We start from the raw sequence: 20,251 nt of genomic DNA, 5'->3' as shown, positions 1-20,251 counted from the left end.
ATAGTGCAATTCATGTCCCAAAATATGGTGCTAATATTTTTTATTTATATTGTGAAATTTAAAATTAGGTGAAGCATCACTTGATGGGCTCGTATCATGAAATGATAGCTTCTCTGCAAAAAAAAAAAAAGTCCATGGCTCTTTTTTTTTTTTTGGGGAGGGGGGTTATATATGACCCATCATGAGTTTAATTTTCCTAACACAAGCCCACTAAAAAAAGTGCAGGTGGCTTATGAATAAAAGATTTACTTAGCCTATGTACTAAAGGCTAATCATTTGAATAAGCAAAATCTCTTCTTCTTCTTGTCCAAGATTGTACTCTTGACATCAAAATTGTTGGAGAAAGAATTGGTATGCTCCCCGTTAAATCTTCTGCAAATTGTTCAAGAAATCATATGGGAATAGGTTAAGTTTCAAGAAAATAGTCTCGTCATCCTACTTTCAAAAGAATATTGATATGGTGGTAAAGATAATCTTCATTTATTTTATTTGTAGACAGATGTAAATAATATAGACCAAATTGCTAATCGATTGATAATTCGAGAACTCTCCATGCTTGTAACTTTTGAACATGCACTCAAAACAAGGTCATTCCTTTGTAAATTGTCCGGTAGACTTTACGTGAAAGAACTTTTATCTTGTATTAAGCAATTGCATGTATCTTTCCCATATGCAGAAGAAATCCCAATCCAGCTATACAGAAAAATCAGTCAGCGCGTCCCCCCAGCGTGTTTCTCCATTGCGAAAGCGATCGGTGCAGAGACAAAGGCCGCACCGCACCCCACCAACCCCGTGAAGTGAACTTTCCCAGCAACTGGCGAAAATGGTCGAACCTTTGACCCGGAAAACCCCACCAAGTTGCAGCAAACTTCGGCGGATTCAGGAGATAATATTCAATTCAATTTGCGCATGTTGTTGTAATGTAAATCATGAGTCTTGATGGCGGTGGCAGTGGCAGCCAGCCGGACTCCAAAACGACGCCCTCCACGCTCCAGCCCCGCAAACGTCGCTTTCCTCGGTCTTTCTCCCTCTCGGCCGAGAAAATTCCTGGGGAAATGACTGGGAAACCACACCTCCAACAGGCAACAGCAACATTTTCTTCTTTTTCGTTCTCTTGAATTTGCCCCTCCTTCGGATGCACGTGATTGGCCGATCTTGCCGCCATCGTATCGTCAGTATCATCGTCCTAGCATTTATTGAGGATCTGCCCATTTAAGGATATTTTTTAATACAACGTTGGCGTCGCTGTCTTCGATTTGTTTATTTCAAAGCGGCGGTAACTTTCACTAGCTGCCTTCTTCCATATGTTTTCTTTCCTTTTCGTGCACCTGCTCCTTTCGACAACTTGCTCTCCCGGAAAATATCTGCCGTTCATTTCCGCTTCTCTCTCTCCCTGCATTACCGACAAAATAGGACTGCTTGCGTCCCCAAAATGAAATGGACGAAATGGTGAATAGGAGATTCCCTCATTATGCACCTGGGCCTATGTTGGCACTTTTTTTTTTTTTTTTATGGTTTACGAACTTTTTTGGAGATCTATCTTTATATTTTCTTTACAAATTATGGCGATGTTATAATTGCGAGGGGTGAGGGGAAAAAAAAAAATTAGACTGGGAGCGAGAAAGCTCAAACTCACTCAAACCAAATATTCTATATTATATTTTCGGGTGAGCTAATAAGGGCCTCAAATTTTAGGCCTGAAATTGACTTGGACTAAGCTCGAATGAATTTTAGCGAAACAAGAGTATAGCCATAAACAAGTTCAATAATTATGTCTTCGAAAAAATTCAAATGAATGAGAGAAAATGTGGCGGTAAGGATTCAAATTTTGAAAAGTGACATAGAAGATTATGCGACTGATTATGGCTATTGGAATTAAATGCAACAATATAATGAAGGAAAATCATCCGATGGTAACTACATCCATTTCATAAAATGAAATTAGAGGGGTTGCTGTGTTTCCCTCTTGAGCATCCTCACTTTACCTTGCCCAAAAAAAAAAAAAAAAGAAAGGATCATTTATTTATGGAATCAGAAATGCAATTAGCGCAGATCTTACTTGTTGAACCATAATCGCAGTAAATTAATTAAATCGCCTTCGCAAAATCACCAACAAATCTTGATAAATGGGAAAGCTTTTCAAAAGGGTTCATTGCATTTTTCCTAATACCCTCAATAATTTACATAAGACAAATTACTGTATCAAATGCGGATGATGATGGGGGCTTCAGAATAATTTGGTTTTGATTATCTTTGCCAGCTTGATTTCTAATCGAGATCCAATTTGAAAGCACGCAAGAGAAAAAGGGATTTTTCTTTTTGTAAATGCGTTTCCTTTGTTCTTCCTTTCTGTTCTCGAAAACAGTCAAAGCCCCCCAAACGGCTCGAGCCAACGAGGAAGGCAGGCCATTAATTGCACGTAATCAAGACGACGAATATGCCTGGATATTATTTTATTCTATTTACAATTTTGCGCAGTCAAAAAGAGGTTTGAAAGAGTAAAAACCAATCAATTAATTTCGTGTCTTCTTTTTATTCTTAAAAAAGAAAGAAGGGGATTGGATCGCTACGCCGAGTCAACACTACCTCATCAAGGTACCGGGCTAACCAAAGCCAGCTTGTCCTTCCCTAATTGACAACCAAACGATAAGGGAAAGCCCCTCCGGGAGGGCACTTTCGTAACTTCACCCGACCGGTCCTTCCTCGTTCCTTCCGAAGACTCGTATAAATATGTCAGAAGCTCGTGCGGAACCCTCCACCCCCCGTCAGCCACTCCTCCCCTGTACATACGACGCACAGTTCCATGGAAGGGTCGCCTCCTCCTCCTCCTCCTCCTCCTCCGGCCGGCGCCGCCGATCTCGGCGGCTCCCAGTTTCCGGGAAAGCAAGGACCGGCGGCCCCTACTCCTCCTCCTCTTCCTCCGGCCACCGGCGCCGCGGCAGGCGTGGGGCCGAAGCTCCAGCTGGGCCGCCAGGACTCGGGCGCGGCCCTCCTGGGGAAGTACCAGATGGGGCAGCTCCTTGGGCGGGGCAGCTTCGCGAAGGTGTACCGGGCCACGTCGCTCGCCGACGGCGCCCCGGTGGCCATCAAGATCATCGACAAGACGAAGCCCGTGACGTCCGCCATGGAGCCGCAGATACTCCGGGAGGTGGCGGCGATGCGGCGGCTCCACTCCCACCCCAACATACTCAAGATCCACGAGGTGATGGCCACGCGGACCAAGATCTACCTCGTCATGGAGCTCGCCACCGGCGGCGAGCTCTTCTCCAAGATCGTCCGCCGCGGCCGCCTCACCGAGCCCGTGGCCCGCCGCTACTTCCAGCAGCTCGTCTCCGCCCTCCGCTTCTGCCACCGGAGCGGCGTCGTCCACCGCGACATCAAGCCCCAGAACCTGCTGCTCGACGCCGCCGGCGCGCTCAAGGTCTCCGACTTCGGCCTCTCGGCGCTCCCGAGCAGCTCCGCGACGGGCTCCTCCACACGGCCTGCGGGACCCCGGCGTACACCGCCCCGGAGGTGGTCTCCCGCCGCGGCTACGACGGCGCCAAGGCCGACGCCTGGTCCTGCGGGGTCATCCTCTTCGTCCTCCTCGCCGGCTCCATGCCGTTCGACGACCACAACCTCGTCGCCCTGTACAAGAGAATCCACACGAGGGACTACAATTTCCCCGATTGGATCTCCAAGCCCGCGAGATACATAATCTACCAGCTTCTCGATCCGAACCCCAAATCAAGAATGAGCCTCGAGGATCTCGTGAAGACTTCCTGGTTCAAGAAATCATTGAACGCGAAGCCCCGGTCCGATCAAACCCCGACCGCCGAACCCGATATGCCTGATGGCAAGCACCACGCGGTCGGGACGATGAACGCCTTCGACATAATCTCGCTGTCCTCGGGGCTGGACCTGTCGGGGCTGTTCGAGGCGACGACCGGTGCGAAGGGGAAGCGGTTCACGTCCAAGGCGTCGGTGGAGGCGATCGCGGAGAAGGTCCAGGACGTCGGGAGCAAATTAGGGTTTAGCGTGGAGAGGAGGAAGGCGGGGAGCATAGGATTAGGGAAGGGGGTCGGGTCGGTCCTGACGGTGGAGGTGTCGGAGATCGCGGAGTCGCTGTTGATGGTGGAGGTGAGGACGGTCGGGAACGGCGGAGTGAGCCTCGAGGAGGTTCAGTGGGGGGATTGGAAGGCGGGGCTGGAGGAGATCGTGCTCTCGTGGCACCACGACGGGGTTTGAAGGCGGCGCCGCCGCCGCCAGCACAGGGTGGAAGTTCATGGAACCTTGGGAAGTGATGAAAACATTTAGGAAATTTTTTGGGGGTGGGATGGACTAATCTTGAGGAGAGAGTGGGGGAGTTAATTTTTGTATATAGGGTGGTGACAATTCGTTCATGATTAAAGATTTTTGTTGTAGATTTCAATCTATTAGTATGATGAGCATATCCCGGTTTCATGGTTTCCTGATGGTAAAATCCTTGGTTTCTGAGGAGCAATTCAGGAATTATGAACACACTTGAATGTGCAACTTCTCATCCTTCATTGCATGCCCACCATTTGCGTCTAAAAGCAAATGATAGAGCATGGCCCTAACTAGACGTCACCGGTAACTGGAGCTATTCCTTCAAGCGTGGCTAAGATGGATTTCCAAAACAGATGGCTCGGATGTGAAGTTAGCTTCTATTGGGTTGTTAGATGAGATAAATTTGGCTCCTTTTAGTGTGACTAAAGTGGATTTCCAAGACAAATAGCTCGGATGTGAAGTTAGCTTCTATTGGGTTGTTAGATGAGATGTATTTGGCTTCCATGACATGACACCACAAGGATGTTTGGCCTGCCCCTTAAAATGGTGAAGGTAGGTATACCGGGTTGTTTGGTTAAGACTATCGCCGCCTTGGAAGACTTTTATGACCGGAAAGGAAACTCGAATTTCGAAAGTACAAGGAGGAGCCCCCCATGGCTCAAGAAGTCGAGGTTTAACTACTGGTGGGTCCACAGAAGTTTCTTTGTGCTTCTGTGGGCTCCATTAACAAGTTGAAAGGTAAATAAAGTGGAAACACTGATGTTCACATTAAGTCTTGGAATCATGCTTGGTGGTGAATCACAGAGAGCAAGTATAACTCGACTAAATTCAAATAATTTTTCAACATCTTCACTAATCGAATAAATTGCATTATGAGTTGAAAAGGAAGACTTGGAAACCATATACTTTAAGCATTTCTGCATAGTATATCTGAAATAAAGGTTCCTAAATGCAGGTAGTTAAATTGCATTAAATGGCAACATAAATTATATGGAATATTAATCGTTATTTCATATGTAAGATGGGATTGGAAAACAAAACAAATATTGAATATAAATAACTCCTTGTAGTGAGGTAATTTTTTAGCATACATAGACGTAATTATCTTATCAAAAAATTCTACCGTTCTCTCTTCTTAGTATGCATTAACCAATATACCAATTCTGATCATCTCTGTGGAAGAAAATGAGCAATGGAAGAACATCTCTCTCATCTTACGCTGCCAATTGAAGGTAGACATGTCACTTTCTGTTGATTTTGAATCTCGTGCATACATGTTTGTCGCTCGATCATTCAACTAGTCAGAGTCCACCTCAATCTGAACTATGAGGAATGAATCAGTGTCAAGCAATTTAAAGGACAACAAACAGGAACAGAGTACTTACTCTCTCTTCTGCTCTATAGATCCAAATTGAAGCAACAGACTCCACAAACTTCTTCAGGGTGCAAGCAGAGTTGCAGAGCTTGTGGGATTCCTCAATCCCAAACCTCCCTCACGCTTTGGAGAACAAACATCATCCAATGAGACTCTGCGGAGCACTTGCTTTCTATTGCTTTGACAATCTTCTGGCAGCAGTAGTTAAACCAAGGTAGATTTCACAGATTCTTTCAATTGCCATCTTCCTGCATGACTCGTGCTTTGATCTCCAGCTTTCCATTCTTGAAGTAATCCTAAGAATTAAAGGTTTGCTCTCCTTGTCTGACAACCTGCTAGAAATCAGAGACAGTCCTAGATATCTCGCACTTAGACTGCCTTTCATAAACCCCCTCAGTTGATACAAAGCAGCAACGTGCTCATCATAAGCAGCTAGATACAATTCGATTTTGTCTGGATTGAGGTTAAACCAGATATTGTACAGAATTGTTAAAAAATCTCTCTACCTTGGTCTCCAGTGGTGGCTGTCTAGGAACGCCAGCTTTTTAAACATCATTCAACCCTCTCTTCTTCAGCTATCCTGTTTCTTTTTTTTCTTCTACTCTGTCCTCTTCCTTTTCCTTTTGCATTTACTCCTTCTGCACTAATCTAGGAATGGATAATAACCCAGACCCCAGCAATCGGATGGCTCTACTTTGCAAGAAACTAGGGAAGTTGTGCTCCAAAAATACGCTCATGGCAACATACAAGATACTCGCCACTTGGAAATATCCTCGCAGCACATAGAAAAATCCTCTAATTCATTAATCGCCCTAATTGTGCTGCTCACTACATAAAAAGAAAGTAATGTTCTGTGAAACTCTGTGCAATAAGGCGAAAAACTATATAATAGAAGGGTAACCCATGATAGGAAAATGCCTAAGAAATTACGTGCACATCTCGTTGCCTATAGATCGAAGAGGTCATTTCTGAAGAGCAAGTTTTACAATAACCTAGACTATTTTTTTTTTCTTTCAAGACTGTTACACTTTCTTTGACATGGGAAACAGAGGCCAATGAAAAGACATACTAGATGGAGCCCAAATCTTTTGTATTTTATATGTACAAGTCGGTACCTGCAGTTTACATAATGTACTCTGATTGATAGAGCGACATGCGATGATCAAAGGAATCATTTATGCTACTTGGACAATGGAAATGCTGTTGCACATCAATTTTTATCTTTTTCCTGTCATTGATATTTGCTGACTGAGTTTTTCGGGAACCTTCGGATCGCCCTCTGTTTTTATGCAGGAACAACGGATTTGGGCCAAAGAACGGGAAAGAACTGGAGACAAAACTGATTTCATTTGGTGGAGAATCTTAATTCTTAAGTAGCTTATGCTATTTCTGCAAGGTAATCTTCTTATACGTTGATTATTTCTCGACTATAACCATTTTTAAGTAGTTTGAGATATGAGCCTCGTAATGGGAACATAACATTTTGATATAGATCTCCTTAAAAATAGCTCCCACAAAATAGATAATATGATCCTGCACAATGCGCAGATAAATTCTTGTTAAGAAAATGGGCAGAACCATAATGGTAAAATGATCTACCTATTATCATTTCAATGCAGTTTCTCCAAGCTTTCAAGTGACTACAACTTATCCCCCATTGGTCACTTTACATATACAGTACATTATGCTATGAAAATTAGAAATATACATAGAGGATTGGAAGAAAGACACTGGAAGTATCAAAAGTTCTATACGGCATTCACTTTAGTGCCAAAAGTTTTTTTCAGCTTACTTAAGTGTTAAACCAGAGAAAAAATGATCATTTAAATGCCCCGGCGAGAAGTTCCAATCAAAATAAGCACGTGTTATTAATAATTAAAGTTTAATATGATGTGGCAGTTTTTAAGTAAAAAAATCAATCCATGTGGACAAATTAAACGATATTGCACAATCCTATGTGGTTCCATGAAGTAAAACGACGTCACAACACGTATGGGGAGAATGACATTGCACCACTCTCCCTATCATTGTTAGCTCAATTATCTTCAACACTGGCTAACCGTCGGATCACTCTTCCTGTCACTATTGCTCTCTTGCCGTCTTTGTCGCTCACCGTCTCTATTTCTCTCACTCACTTGGGTTCATCATCCTCTTTGAGTCGCTCAATTGGAGGGAAAAATTAGGGCTCGAAGGGCAAAATTGGGGATTGGAAGTAAATTTTGGGGCTCTTGGTGCAGCCGTGGGATGATTGTGCTAGAGGAGGAATCGCGCGATAATGAAGAGTCAAGGGCTGCACCTAAAAGAAGACAAAAGCGGAACCTTGACTAATGATACTAGTAAAAATGAATCAAATGATACTCCAAAAAAAAAAAAAAAAAAAACGATGGAAGTGACAGGTCCAAAGACGAAAGAAGAACCTTGACTAATGGGTGTTGATATTAACTGATTTTGAGATGTTAGGTTGATATTGTTTGATGGAAGGGGAAGCTGCACATGTTTTGGGTTGATATTGTTTGGTAAGAGGGGAAGCTGGACGTGTTTGCTTTGTTACTCAGATCAACTAAATGTAAAGGAGCAATTTAATGTCAATGGCAACGGTGTTTATTTTGTCTATGCTTTTGCCAGTTCCATTTTTTGTCTGGCTTTTGGCTGTGATGTATTGGATTGTGCTTGTTTGTGCTGGCAAGGTGCAGTTTTGTGCTTGTACTGCACTTTTTTTTGCAGGTGATGGAAGCACAACACTTCACCAGCACTTATATGTATTGGTTTATACTTGCACCAGTCGGTATAGTTTTGTGCTTGCATGAACCAATTGGTCTTGCTTGTTTTTGTCTATTCTTTTGTTGGTACCCATTTTTTGTCTTTCTTTGGCTGGCTTGTTCTTGTGCTGCTTGTGCAAGTTTGTCATGGGACTGCCGATGCTGGCTTTTATGTTGGTGCTGCTGGTTGTTAAAAGACAACACCAGATGTGCCGCTAGTGCAAGCTTCTACGTAGGTGGTGGTGCTGATTTATGCTTGCACCAGCACCTGTTTATGCTGGTGTAAGCTTTGGCACTAAAATAATCACTTTTTAATAATGACTAATACTGAAGTGATCGCTTTTTAATAATGACTAATACTGAAGTGACCATTTTAAACAAAATTTCGCATTCAACCGATAATCATTTGGAAGTTATTTACTAATTGGGCACATCAGTAAGCCATGTACGACTATTAATCAAATATTACTACATTAGATTTCCGATAACCTTAGAATTGACACTTACGTGATCTTTTTATAAAGTGACACTTCAAAGTGAGCGTTGTACAAACTTTTTACACTTCTGGTGTCCTCCCTAGAGACTCGCTTTCCCCAATCGACCAATCTCAGAAAATGGACTGACCTGGGTTTGTCGTTCCAAACTAGTTATCGAGTACATTGTGAAATTTCATCAGAGAAACATAATTTATTGATGAGAATCCGGCATCATTATTCTAACAGAAGACCAACCCTTAACTTATATGGTAGGTCTTGCTCCAGATGAGCATGTACAATGTGCATTTTGCGGGGTCCTCAATTTTTTTCCCCAAATGTAGACAATGTTTTTTTTTTTTTTGGCCTATATTTATACAATGATGGAATACCAAATTTGAGGCATCTGATTGTTACCCATACGACAATGCAAGTTTCATATTCTGGCTTATTTGCAGTACTTCTTGAACCACACTCCAATGTTCAGGAAACTTTCGAAATCAGATTGTGGTCTGCATCAAAGGGGATTATGGTTAGCCTCAAAAGTGGCATGCTACTTTGAACTTAAAACTTACGGCAAAGCTAGAATATGCAGAAATTGGAAATGGACCTATACCTGTCGATGCCATGAACATCATGGGGAAATACAATTACTTTATGTTCGACTCCTTTCTCCCTTAGTGCCCGAGCATACTGTAAAGTTCAAACCAAAGTATTAATTAGGCGGATTAGCGAGAATTCCATGCAAAGTAACATATAGAAAGTCAGAAAAGGGGTAAAATGAGAGAAGAAAGCAGGATAAAAATAAGTACAATTAACATCCATGAAATCTGCTAAGTCGAAGGTACCAAAGTTCAGTCTCTGTGAATAAGTTATAATCAATGTCAGCATAGTCCGATCTCTAATTGAAATGACTCTTACCTGTAACCCATTAGAAAATGGAACACGGAGATCCTTAGCACTGAGAAGGAAAAGGGTTGGTGTCTTAACCTGCAATGTTTATCAACACAAATACTTCCAATCATTTCAGGAGAAACCATTAATGGGAGCAAATCGTTCCTCTAAACAAAGATGGTTGGAAAAAGGAAAAGAAGATGATCAGAAAAGAGATGAAACTTAAAGCAAAAGAATATGTCACAGAATGCACTGGACATGAAGGAACTAAATTGCTATAATCCAACAGGAGAGGCATTTTCATATGGTTTTACCAGCCCCTCCCACTCAAAGTTAACCCCATTATAATCCACAAGCAAAAGCCTCTGCAATGCATCTTGTATCTGTCATTAATATTCTGCTAAAAGTGTACCTTTATCTTGTCATGGAGTTGGTGTAACAATGGCATAAGGCATTGTCTAGTCAAGGCTGTAGAAAGATTTGAACAATGTGGAACAATTGTCTGATATAACATGCTTCAGCCACAGCATACCTTATGGAGATGAGAGATTGGAGACTTGCTGTAAAAGAGACTCAAATGTTCAGCTGAAGGTGCTTCTGTGAAATGATTCTTCCCTTCACTACCAAAAGATTCGACATAGCACCAATCAGGAATATCAGTAGTCCCAACCATCAATCCAAGGTTACAAACAGGATTCCTCGTAGCAGCAGCAATGAACTTATCTGGTGCCTGCAGATGTAAGTTACGACAGATAACTAGGATTCAGTCTGCTGATCATTTAGCCTATTCATGCTACAACTTGACTTGATGCAAAACAAACTCAAAGGACATGGAAGCTTCTATAGTGTTAGAAGGGCTCCATTTAAAGCTGCGGCGAATGACTATCCCCAAAACTGAACACAAGGTGAAAGGAAAGTCTCATTTTTGTTGCATTGAGTTTAACCACTCACCTGGCCAATCAAATGGGTTGTTAAGAAGCCACCATGGGAACCACCCACTACAGCTATTCTAGATGGATTGGCAAGTCCCAAATTAACAGCATGATCTATTGCTGTAAGTACATCATCGACATCCTACAAAAGACAGAACAATGCATTAAATTGCTGACCAAGTTAAATCTTGAGATTATCTGTTCCATTAATGAAGAGCAAAGTAAAAGAACAATAGAAACCTGTGAACCAACTTTTCCTGGTAGGGACTGCAATGCTTCCTCACCAAATCCTATTGAACCTCTGCAAGCATTAATATGAAAGGATACCCTGAATGAAGAACTAAATTTTGCAAAACAAATTGAAATCATAAACATGAAAGATTTGTTCACGACACACATGGGCACTCTCCACGGTAAGTGGCACTTTTACATGCCTGTTACACAGCTCAATCTTGCTAGAGACTATATTCTAAATTAAAGTTCCAAGGAATCAGGTGACTAGGACAATCACAAGAAATCTTTCGTAAGAAAAAGATAGCAACTCAGAATAATTTGGGATAACTTCTCAGCTAATGAAAAATCCTTCTACCTTCAAACCCACTAAAATTCCTCCATGTATTTATCTTGCCACAAATTCCTTCATAAAAATATCAATAAGCTACTAGCTTGCTGATTGTTTTGTGCAGGTATAGATAATAGTTATTTCCTAGGCAATAAACGTCAGTTAAACCAGTACCTACATCAATTTCTCAACTCCCAAGCAGGAAGCAATAATTGAATAGTCATTCCACAAACTTAATGCTAATTATCCTGCCATGATGCTCAATTCAATGTATTTGGGGAAAAAAAACAATTAATGCAAACATTCTATTGATACTATTGAGACTTGGGGGGCTGCAACAAGGTCATGCCTTGTGATGTCTGTATCTTGGAGATAATTACTCTAAATGAAAATTTACCAGTTGAACCAATTGAACTGTCGATTCAAACCAGTCACTCAACTAGTTTTCATTGGTCTGGTTTTGAGGACATTGGGTAACAAACTAATGAAAGAGTCTCACGCTGGCTTAAGGAACTAAACTGATTTTATTTTCAGTAAATCAGACAACATTACGGCATACCTGTAATTCACAATTAGCAAGCTGAACCCAAGAGAAGACAAAAACGCCAAGGACTTTGAAAAGCTTGAGATGGCAACAGCATGAGGTCCACCATGAAGGACCACAATAAGTGGATCAGGCAAGTCATTCTTTGATTTTGTTGAGACAAATATTGCCTCGAAGGGCTTTGAAGCACCTGTAATGAATCAAATACATGGACCATGAGGAGCAATAATTTTTCCATTGCCAAAAGATGAGATTTTAGACATTGTTGATACAAATATTGCCCCAAAGGGCTTTGAAGCACCTGTAATGAATCAAATATATGGACCATGAGGAGCAATAATTTTTCCATTGCCATAAGATGAGATTTTAGATTTTTGTGGGGATGGAAATTAAGCAAAAACTACTTGTGATGATTTTAAAAGGCCTCACTCAGCCACTGGCATGCCATGTTGAAGGAACAAATTGAACCAAACTACGAGATTCCAATTAACAAATTTTTATTTCTCGTTGAACCCCCTCTTGCCAAAAACTTAAACTATCGCAAACAAGCCCACAAGTACAGTGGAGCCTAAATCTCAACAGCCCCTTGCACGTGTAAGCTGAACCATACAAATAAAACATAGGATCTAGATGCAACCACATCAAACAATAACCAGAGGAGAAACAGGAGCATCAGACATAATGATCATAATAAGGAGTGTTAAGATTCAAACCATCGATCTAAAGCTCAAATACCATGTTGAATAACTGTTTCTCTCAAAAGCTTAGGCTATCAGGAAACATGCACACAGTACATATCAAGCATATATCGCCCGCAGTACATATCAAGCATATATCTTAACACTTCTCCTACATAATTAGGTTCATGATCCTTCTACGAAATAGCCATTTTCTCAATTTAGTGGCCTTTTGAAGCCCAAAGGTTAGTCATCATTTATCATATTTACAGATCATTTATCATTCATGATTCCTATCCATTTCATCGCAGCTTTTCTGTACAAATGGACTCCAATAGCTCATCTAGCTTTTCGTTCAGCAACAAAGAATGAGTTGGTATTACAAAAGAGTTCCATTGTGTTTCTTATGTGCTACTAGAAACCATCGCGCCAAATCTTTTAAGCAACTTCTTGAAATATAATTGAGCATTAAAAACATTACTGAAAAAGAAAATAATATGGAGTTTAGAATTAGTAGACAATGCTTAATAAAAATATAAATGAACAGAAACTACTTGCTACATGTGTGGAAATATGTACATATGAAGCTTGTCCAAGCAGCAAGTGCATTTAGAAGGAGACTGATCTTTATCCAAGCCATTAGACCAATATACACATTAAAAAAAAAATGTGCTTATAAATGAATAATGATGCTGAGCCAAACAACTACATCAAAGTATGGATATATTAGTGCTTGCTCATGAACATTTATGTGTCCAAGAAACTTAAGTCCAGTAAAAAATTCTAAAGATGCACAAAGGCACAACCTATACTGATCAAGGCAACAAACCAAGGAAGAAACATGAAAGAATACCATTTGAAAGGAGACACATGTAAGAATTGGATAGAAAAAAGAAAACCTTGAGTTTTCAAAGACCAAACAGAGTAGCAACAAGACAGAAGCTAAAAATGTGAAAGAAAAGGAGTCTCCTACTTTAAAAGAATTTTTAGTCCCAAATGAATAAGAATAGAGTTAAAAATGAAAAACACGATGATAAATGCAAAATTGATTTCCACCCACTTCTATCATGAAAAGTGACTTACACTTCATCTGATAAAACAGTTGCAACAAGTTAAAATGAAAAACAAAAGAACTCCAGCAAGCATACAATAAACAAGCTCAAAAAGGCTTGCAGGCATCAATCACATCAGTGAATACAAGTGGGTTGACCCTTTGTAAATAGTACAAATAGCACATGCTTTTGTAAATAGTACAAATAGCACATGCTACCTTTTGTTGTACAAGCAGCAACGTTCTTGACTGGAATTTTAATTATGTTAAATTGAAGAGATCCCAGCAACATCTTAACCTGTAAAAAGTTCAGTGTTAGTCAAGATGGACACATATGGAGTTCAGTAACAGACTGTGTCTTGCCACCAAATGAAGGACGGAGAAATTATATAATGACCTTTTCAGAACATTTGAATATGGAACTAGAAATATCCAGCCAACTCCATGAAGCACTTGATATTGTTTTGTCGATAAGATAACCATACTTGAGCTGAGGGACATCTGTGGGACTGCTAGAAACTGAAAAGGCAAGTTGCATATACTTATATTTCAAGTCATATCGCTTTCTCACAATGCATTGGCAAATATTAATTTCAGGTTACCAGCAACAATATTGTCCCCATCAAGAGAGAGAATTTCCCATGAAGCACTCGACTCAGTAGGGCTAATTCGTGATACACTCCCACTGCATATAAATAAGTGACATGGTAAGTCCAAATGAAAGGAAGAGAGAATCTCAATGGGAAAAAATAGCCATATAGAACAAGTTTATTACTTTAACACATTTACTGCAAGTATAACTTCACTGCTGCCCCAAATGGAAGACAGGATCATCGTGCATCCATCAGAAAGCCATGGGTTAGTAAGGAGACCAGAAAAGTAAAGCCCAGGAAAGTGCCCTTCTTCAGCATTCATTATAACAGGGATCTGCAATAATGATAGTTCAAGCAAGGAAAGATCGAGACGACAAAAAAAAATGTAAATCCAGGCAGTATCCACTCTCAAAGCAAATATCATCAAAATCCACATACTTCTTATAACACAAAAGTACTGAGTCAATACTTAAGTTTAGACCTGTCAAAAGCAAAAATCATATGAAGTCACTTACTTTCAAATGATAACACTAGTACTCAAAGTCAACACGAAATTTAGAATGTCACATATTCTACTGCTAAGTGGTTTGTGGTGAAATCCTGGAAGCCAATCATGCAAACACGTAGTTGGGAAAATTTGAGTACATGAACTACATGAATTAGTCAATGAACCATCTATATCAACTATAGTTACTGTTAAATCTGGCAACACTCTCTCCCAAAAGACTTGATAAATATTCGCTCCTTTAAATCACTTGAGCATCTATTCTTTTTTTTTAGGGGAAATTACCAAAAAAAAGTCTTAAACCTATTGCATTTGTGCAAATTTAGTCATAAACCTTTCAATTTGACAATTTAACCCCAAACCTTTTGACAATTTTATGTAGTTCTTCCGGCCAATTTTGGCTGGAAATTGCTAACATGGACACCGCCTGTTTTACGTGGTAGGGGTGTGCAACCGGACCGGGTATACCTAGTTCTCGGACCGGCCTACCAAGAAAATAGGGTCGGGAACCGATTCCCAATCCGGGAACCAGTTCTCAAAATTCAGAACTAGTTTAAACCAGTCCGGGAACAGATTCCGGTGATTACTCACCCGAAAACCAGTTCCTAGACCGGTTTTGGAACCGGTTCTCGGACCAGTTCTGTAAGTAGAGGTCCAAAACCCTTTTTTTTCCCCCGATTTCCATTCTTACTCCCGCAATCACACAACATTTTTCCTCTTGACTCTTTCAAACACGCACGACACTTCTCCTTTATCATTCCTCTTCCTCACTTGCTTCCCTCCCTCACCGGCTCCCTCTCACACCGTCCAATGGACGGACAGTGTTTGTCGCCACCAAATTTTTGTGTATCACATGGATTGACTCGCCTAATTTCTCTTTATAGGAAGAGTTATGCTTACATAAATGAGTAGCTTCATGTAGTAGTTGTGAAAATAAGACTAATATTAGACCCATATTTATTGCTAATTCTTTGCCTTATGATTTTATTTATTATAATTAGCCTTATGGATCCTTAATTTTTTATTTAGTCAAAAAGTTCATATATTTATTTATTACAAGTGCTTAATATTTCAATACAAATTATGAGGATTATGTTATTTTCTCGCATATCAATATAAAATTCAAAGTCGTATAAGATATCAGGAAATTGCAAAACAAGTTCCAGTGAAAACAAGATTGACCCTGGAACCGGATCGGAAAAAGAGAGGGTGGGTCGAGTACAGGGTCGGGGGAGGAACCGGTTATAACAGGGTTGGGTACAGGTACAGGTCCAGGTCTAGACCCTACCCACCCTAGACCCAATCACCCCTACTATGTGGCACGATGTAGGACAGCTAGCACTAACATGGGCTTTTTTATGATCTTTCAAAATTTTCAGGATTTTTTTTTTTTTTTTTTTTTTTTCTTTTTTTCCTTTTTTTTCTTTCTTACTTTTTTCTCTTCTAAGCTCGACAAGGATTGCTAACCAATCTAAATTGTCGACATCAGCGCCAGCCATCCTACATGGCATCACCAATGTCCACATCATCGAATCTAGCCAAATTTGGCCAAAATGACAATTTTAGCAAATCGTTAAAAAGTTGAGGACTAATCGGCACGAGATTTAGGACATTTTAGGTAATTTTTCCTGTTTACATGTTGAATTTTATGACAGAAACATATTAGTAGGATAGGATCATCTCTATTGCAATATCCGGCTGGTCTATACCTCTACCAAAAAGGGAGGCAAAGGGGACAGAACTGCAGTTAGTCAACATTCCCAACAAACAGATCAACATACCATCAACAAACAAAAAAACGACAAAAGCAACAAAGGAAATTAGTCAACATTGCCAACAAACAGATAAACACACCATTAAACAAACAAAAAACGACAAAAGCAACAAAGGAAAATGATAACTTACCACATCAACAATACTTCGGTGCAGGCTCAGCTCTCCATCTACTGGCCAATCAATTTTATGGAGTGAATTAGTAGCCCCATGTGCTCCAGAATCCACTGCACTCTTAGCAGATAAAAACAGGAGGTACTTCCCATCTGGGCTGAGAATGGTGATTTTGCATGGGAGCAATTGGTTAGAAAACCATTTCTCTTCTTGAGATCAATAGGCCAATGTAATATCATTCAACTCATTTGCTTCTTTCAAGTAACAGAATAGTGTAGAGGCAATTAAAAGAAAAGCTGGATAATATGCATCTTTAAACATAAAGAGAAGTCTCGACAGTATCAACACGAATTTTATAGAAAGCTAATCCTAATATTCATCTAGTAGGATAAACAACACTGATGCACAAGCATCACGGTGTAAAATTATGCAATTATTCAGAGGTAACATTCCGGCTGCATTAAACAGCAGAGAAGAGAAATACAGCAAACAGTGCTCACAGATACTTAACAATGGAGAAAACGAAACTCCAAATTATCAAAAGGAAGGCTGGGTAATGCAAATTACTGTTAAGTTCGAAACAGCAAAAAGTTAGTCACAGTGCTTCCGAAACTTCATTAAGAGCATATCATACTGATGAACCAAAAAGTAAAGGAGTTCGAATAAATGAAGTACATGTCCTAGGAGGAGCATACCTGAAACGTGGAAGGAAGGCGCTGCTGATGCTCTGAGTTAGATTATACAAAGTTGAACCTTTACCAGAATCACCTCTGAAAATAGAATAGCTTAATTCAATTATTATGGTTTACATTAATTAATTATACTTATGATACATAATCTTCCAAGAGTATTCTTTGATGTCCTTAAACTCTGCTTTGTGACAGTCATGGTGCTTAAGTAGTGCAATTGTAGGACAACAGTCGGAATTTTCATCACAACACAGACAAAAAGTATAAGATCATTTTTGTATGAATTTTTAATACGAAAAAAGAACAGAATATTTGTGGTTATTTTTTGGTCGTGAAGCCTCTCTATCCCTCAACTTTTGGAAACCTAACCATTCCAATTCCCTCCCAAACACAACAGATGAAGAGGAGCACAGCACCCCTGCACCCCCTATTTCCTAAAGGCTAATCAATCCTTAGCACAAGTGCTAAGAAAGCAAGCTATCTTATGGTTAAAAGTTCTAGAGAGAAATTAGACCATTATGGGCTTCCATTGGGTGAACAGCTGCCAGATATGTACTTTTCATATTTTTTGCGATACGAATTCCATGGTTATCGTATATCTGTGCAATTTATAAAATTTTAAGGACCATAAATGTCACAAAGTAAAATTTAAGGACTAAAAGATTTCACCTCGAAACTTTAAGGATGTTACTGTGTTAAGCCCCGCATCAGATGGTAACAAAAAGTACATCATATAAGCAAGAGCAGGACACTGACAAAAGATGTGCTCACTTGAAATCTTTTTCATTTGCTTCTGATTGATGGAATGGATTTTTAGTTACATATAATGCACAGGGCCTATTGTAGCAGTATCTGATGCCAAGCTTCCTTTGATCTGATGACCACCCAACAAAAACCAAATGTTGATCTATGCCTCCAGATGATGGTGCCCATATGACCTGGCCGACACTCAAAGAACTTGCTATTCCTTGAACAGCTCGTACCTCTCCACTGAACATCATATGAAAATTCAGATTATAAGTTCCCACCTTAGAGCGTTTGTCAGTTATCAAAGTATCAAAAGAGCTACGTAATTGACCTCTGAATATCAATAACAAAGAGTGCTGGCTTCCTTTTTCCTGCATATGTTTCGCCCCACTCCTCTTCAAAGTCACCTTGGCCTTTCCAGCTGCCACAATCTTTTTCATTTGAACTATCCTTTTTATAGCCAGAACTGTCGAAGGTAGGCTTGGAAGGAGCAGGTTCTTCAGCAACATAAGCAATGAGAGATTCATCAAAGTTCCAGGATACTCCCTCAAACCTACGCATTGAGAGATCTTTCAGTTTCTTTTAATTCAAGAAATCTCACAAGGTAACATGGACATCACCATTTCAGCTTCTTCCACTGATATTATTCCTACAAGTTACGGAGGCAGTACTGCTCCAACTAACATTACTACACATGCAAATAAAGAGGATGAAATTGGACACACCAAAAAAAAAAACTAGTTAACATTCAGGCTCTTCATGAGGAGTTTGAGAGTCATATAGTTTATTACCATTTGTCCGTGTATACAGAACCATGAACAGATTGGGGGATGTGGAACTCCTTCTCCAACTGAGACGAGCCCCATATTTCTAGTTGAACTGGAGAATCATTCTCGGGATTCTTCACTATCAGTAGCTTAGAACCCGAGGGTGAGGGAACAATTAGAGAAGCATTTGCCATCTCAACAGGGAATTGAGCCCACTGAAAGGTTACAGAATTGCTACTTCCACTGGCAATTTGAGCAGATAGAATAAATTTCCTCCTCTTATTTGCCAGAAGATTTGATTGGCTAACTGAGAACATAGCCTGTGAGCCTTTTCCTGTGATTGTTTATCTGATTTGAGTACAAAGAGGATGTGAAAGGAGGGAGATGAAAGATGGGCTAATCGGCATTACCCTTTTCAGACTGAAATATCCATGCCTTGTCAATGCTGCAGACGTTAGTGAACTCTTGAAGTAGCTTAGACTGGGAAGCATATTCTTCTTCAGTTGCCATGACCGTACCCAAAGTCACCTCCTTTAAAGGGTCAGCCTGAGAAACATCCATGGCAAACAAGGCTGAGAGTCTTCCACTACAAATGCAAGCAAAGATAAAAATCTTAATTAGGCAGATGAGATGCTAATTGGAAAACTATTGCGAAATTAATATCGATGGAGGAGAGTGACAGCACTCCAACTCAAATTAATCTTGAGGAGAGAAAACACTGATAACCCAAAGCTATCCGGAATTTAAGCTATCCGTACAAACGTGTTTGCAATAATGTTCAGTCTTCATGCTATATTGCCACCCAAGAAGAAGCAAGTGCCACTTCTTATGCTACCAATCCTACTCCTGATTCGTTTTCACAGCAAACAGCCATATGGATCCTCAATTTTCTCGAATGTTGGAGCACTACTAAATCTTCCAGCTCCTTAAACTTAACTGTTCTACTGGACTATAAAAAGCACAAGGTCGTCGATTCCTTTACAATGAAGACATTTCTTTCATTTCACTCAACAAACCTGCGCCAAAGAATCAACCAATCCTAACATAACCATCTTGAAAAAAATTCAAACTTCATCATCCGCAACAGCATAACTCGACACGGCTTCGCCGACGAGCGACATCGAAGCGCATTCGGTAATCTTCCTTTCCGCGCGTGCCGGAAGTGCGCTCTCTAAAAGCTCCGATTAATCCAATCTCCTGACGACGTCAGCCTACATGCACTGTCCCAGGAATCTTCCCCGCACGCAAGACAGGCATAAGTCCAGAAGGAACGACGGCTGAGCGAGCGCGTTGACCGGCGGCGGCAGGAAGTCAAGAGCAAGCGCGAGTGCACAGAGAGAGAGATGCTTACGCAGAGCGAGAGAGAGAGCTGCGACGGCCGGCCGGAGGAGGAGGAGGTCGTCGACGACGGCGGCGGCGCTCTAGTGCAAGCTCAGGCGACGACCAAATAGGGGCGGCGATGCTTACGCGGATTGATTCCATATGCCGAGCACGTCCTTGGGTATA

At 40.7% G+C, this 20,251-nt stretch overlaps 2 protein-coding genes across 5 annotated transcripts; one reads left to right on the top strand and one right to left on the bottom strand.

Moving 5' to 3' along the window:
* Positions 1-2,759: 2,759 nt before the first annotated feature.
* Positions 2,760-7,305, top strand: LOC104456146 (CBL-interacting serine/threonine-protein kinase 4). The gene is given in 4 exon segments (XM_010070883.3): positions 2,760-3,446; positions 3,449-5,028; positions 5,695-5,879; positions 6,959-7,305. Coding segments are annotated over 2 exon segments (1,422 nt in total). The 5' UTR covers positions 2,760-2,803; the 3' UTR covers positions 4,228-5,028; positions 5,695-5,879; positions 6,959-7,305.
* A 1,786-nt stretch (positions 7,306-9,091) lies between these two features.
* LOC104456143 (acylamino-acid-releasing enzyme) lies at positions 9,092-20,246 on the bottom strand. 4 transcript variants are annotated; one of them, XM_010070877.3, is made up of 18 exons: positions 20,097-20,246; positions 19,156-19,331; positions 18,770-19,079; positions 18,310-18,531; positions 18,003-18,221; positions 17,238-17,312; positions 16,561-16,699; positions 14,333-14,484; positions 14,160-14,242; positions 13,955-14,076; positions 13,777-13,855; positions 11,845-12,019; positions 10,964-11,024; positions 10,743-10,865; positions 10,324-10,521; positions 9,819-9,887; positions 9,514-9,590; positions 9,092-9,409 (listed from the first exon to the last, which is right to left on the bottom strand). In XM_010070877.3, the coding sequence occupies exons 1-18, from the start codon at positions 20,225-20,227 to the stop codon at positions 9,346-9,348; spliced, it is 2,475 nt and encodes an 824-aa protein (XP_010069179.2). In that variant the 5' UTR covers positions 20,228-20,246; the 3' UTR covers positions 9,092-9,345. The 4 variants fall into 4 exon arrangements, with proteins under 4 accessions (XP_010069179.2, XP_010069182.2, XP_010069180.2 ...); XM_010070880.2 differs by having other exon boundaries at positions 19,156-19,291; positions 20,097-20,225; XM_010070878.3 differs by lacking the exon at positions 20,097-20,246 and adding an exon at positions 19,762-20,031 and having other exon boundaries at positions 19,156-19,291.
* Positions 20,247-20,251: the final 5 nt, after the last annotated feature.

The sequence above is a fragment of the Eucalyptus grandis genome, chromosome 8 (genome assembly GCF_016545825.1).
Source record: "Eucalyptus grandis isolate ANBG69807.140 chromosome 8, ASM1654582v1, whole genome shotgun sequence".
NCBI lineage: Eukaryota > Viridiplantae > Streptophyta > Magnoliopsida > Myrtales > Myrtaceae > Eucalyptus > Eucalyptus grandis.
This window is presented reverse-complemented; position numbering and strand designations above follow the sequence as displayed.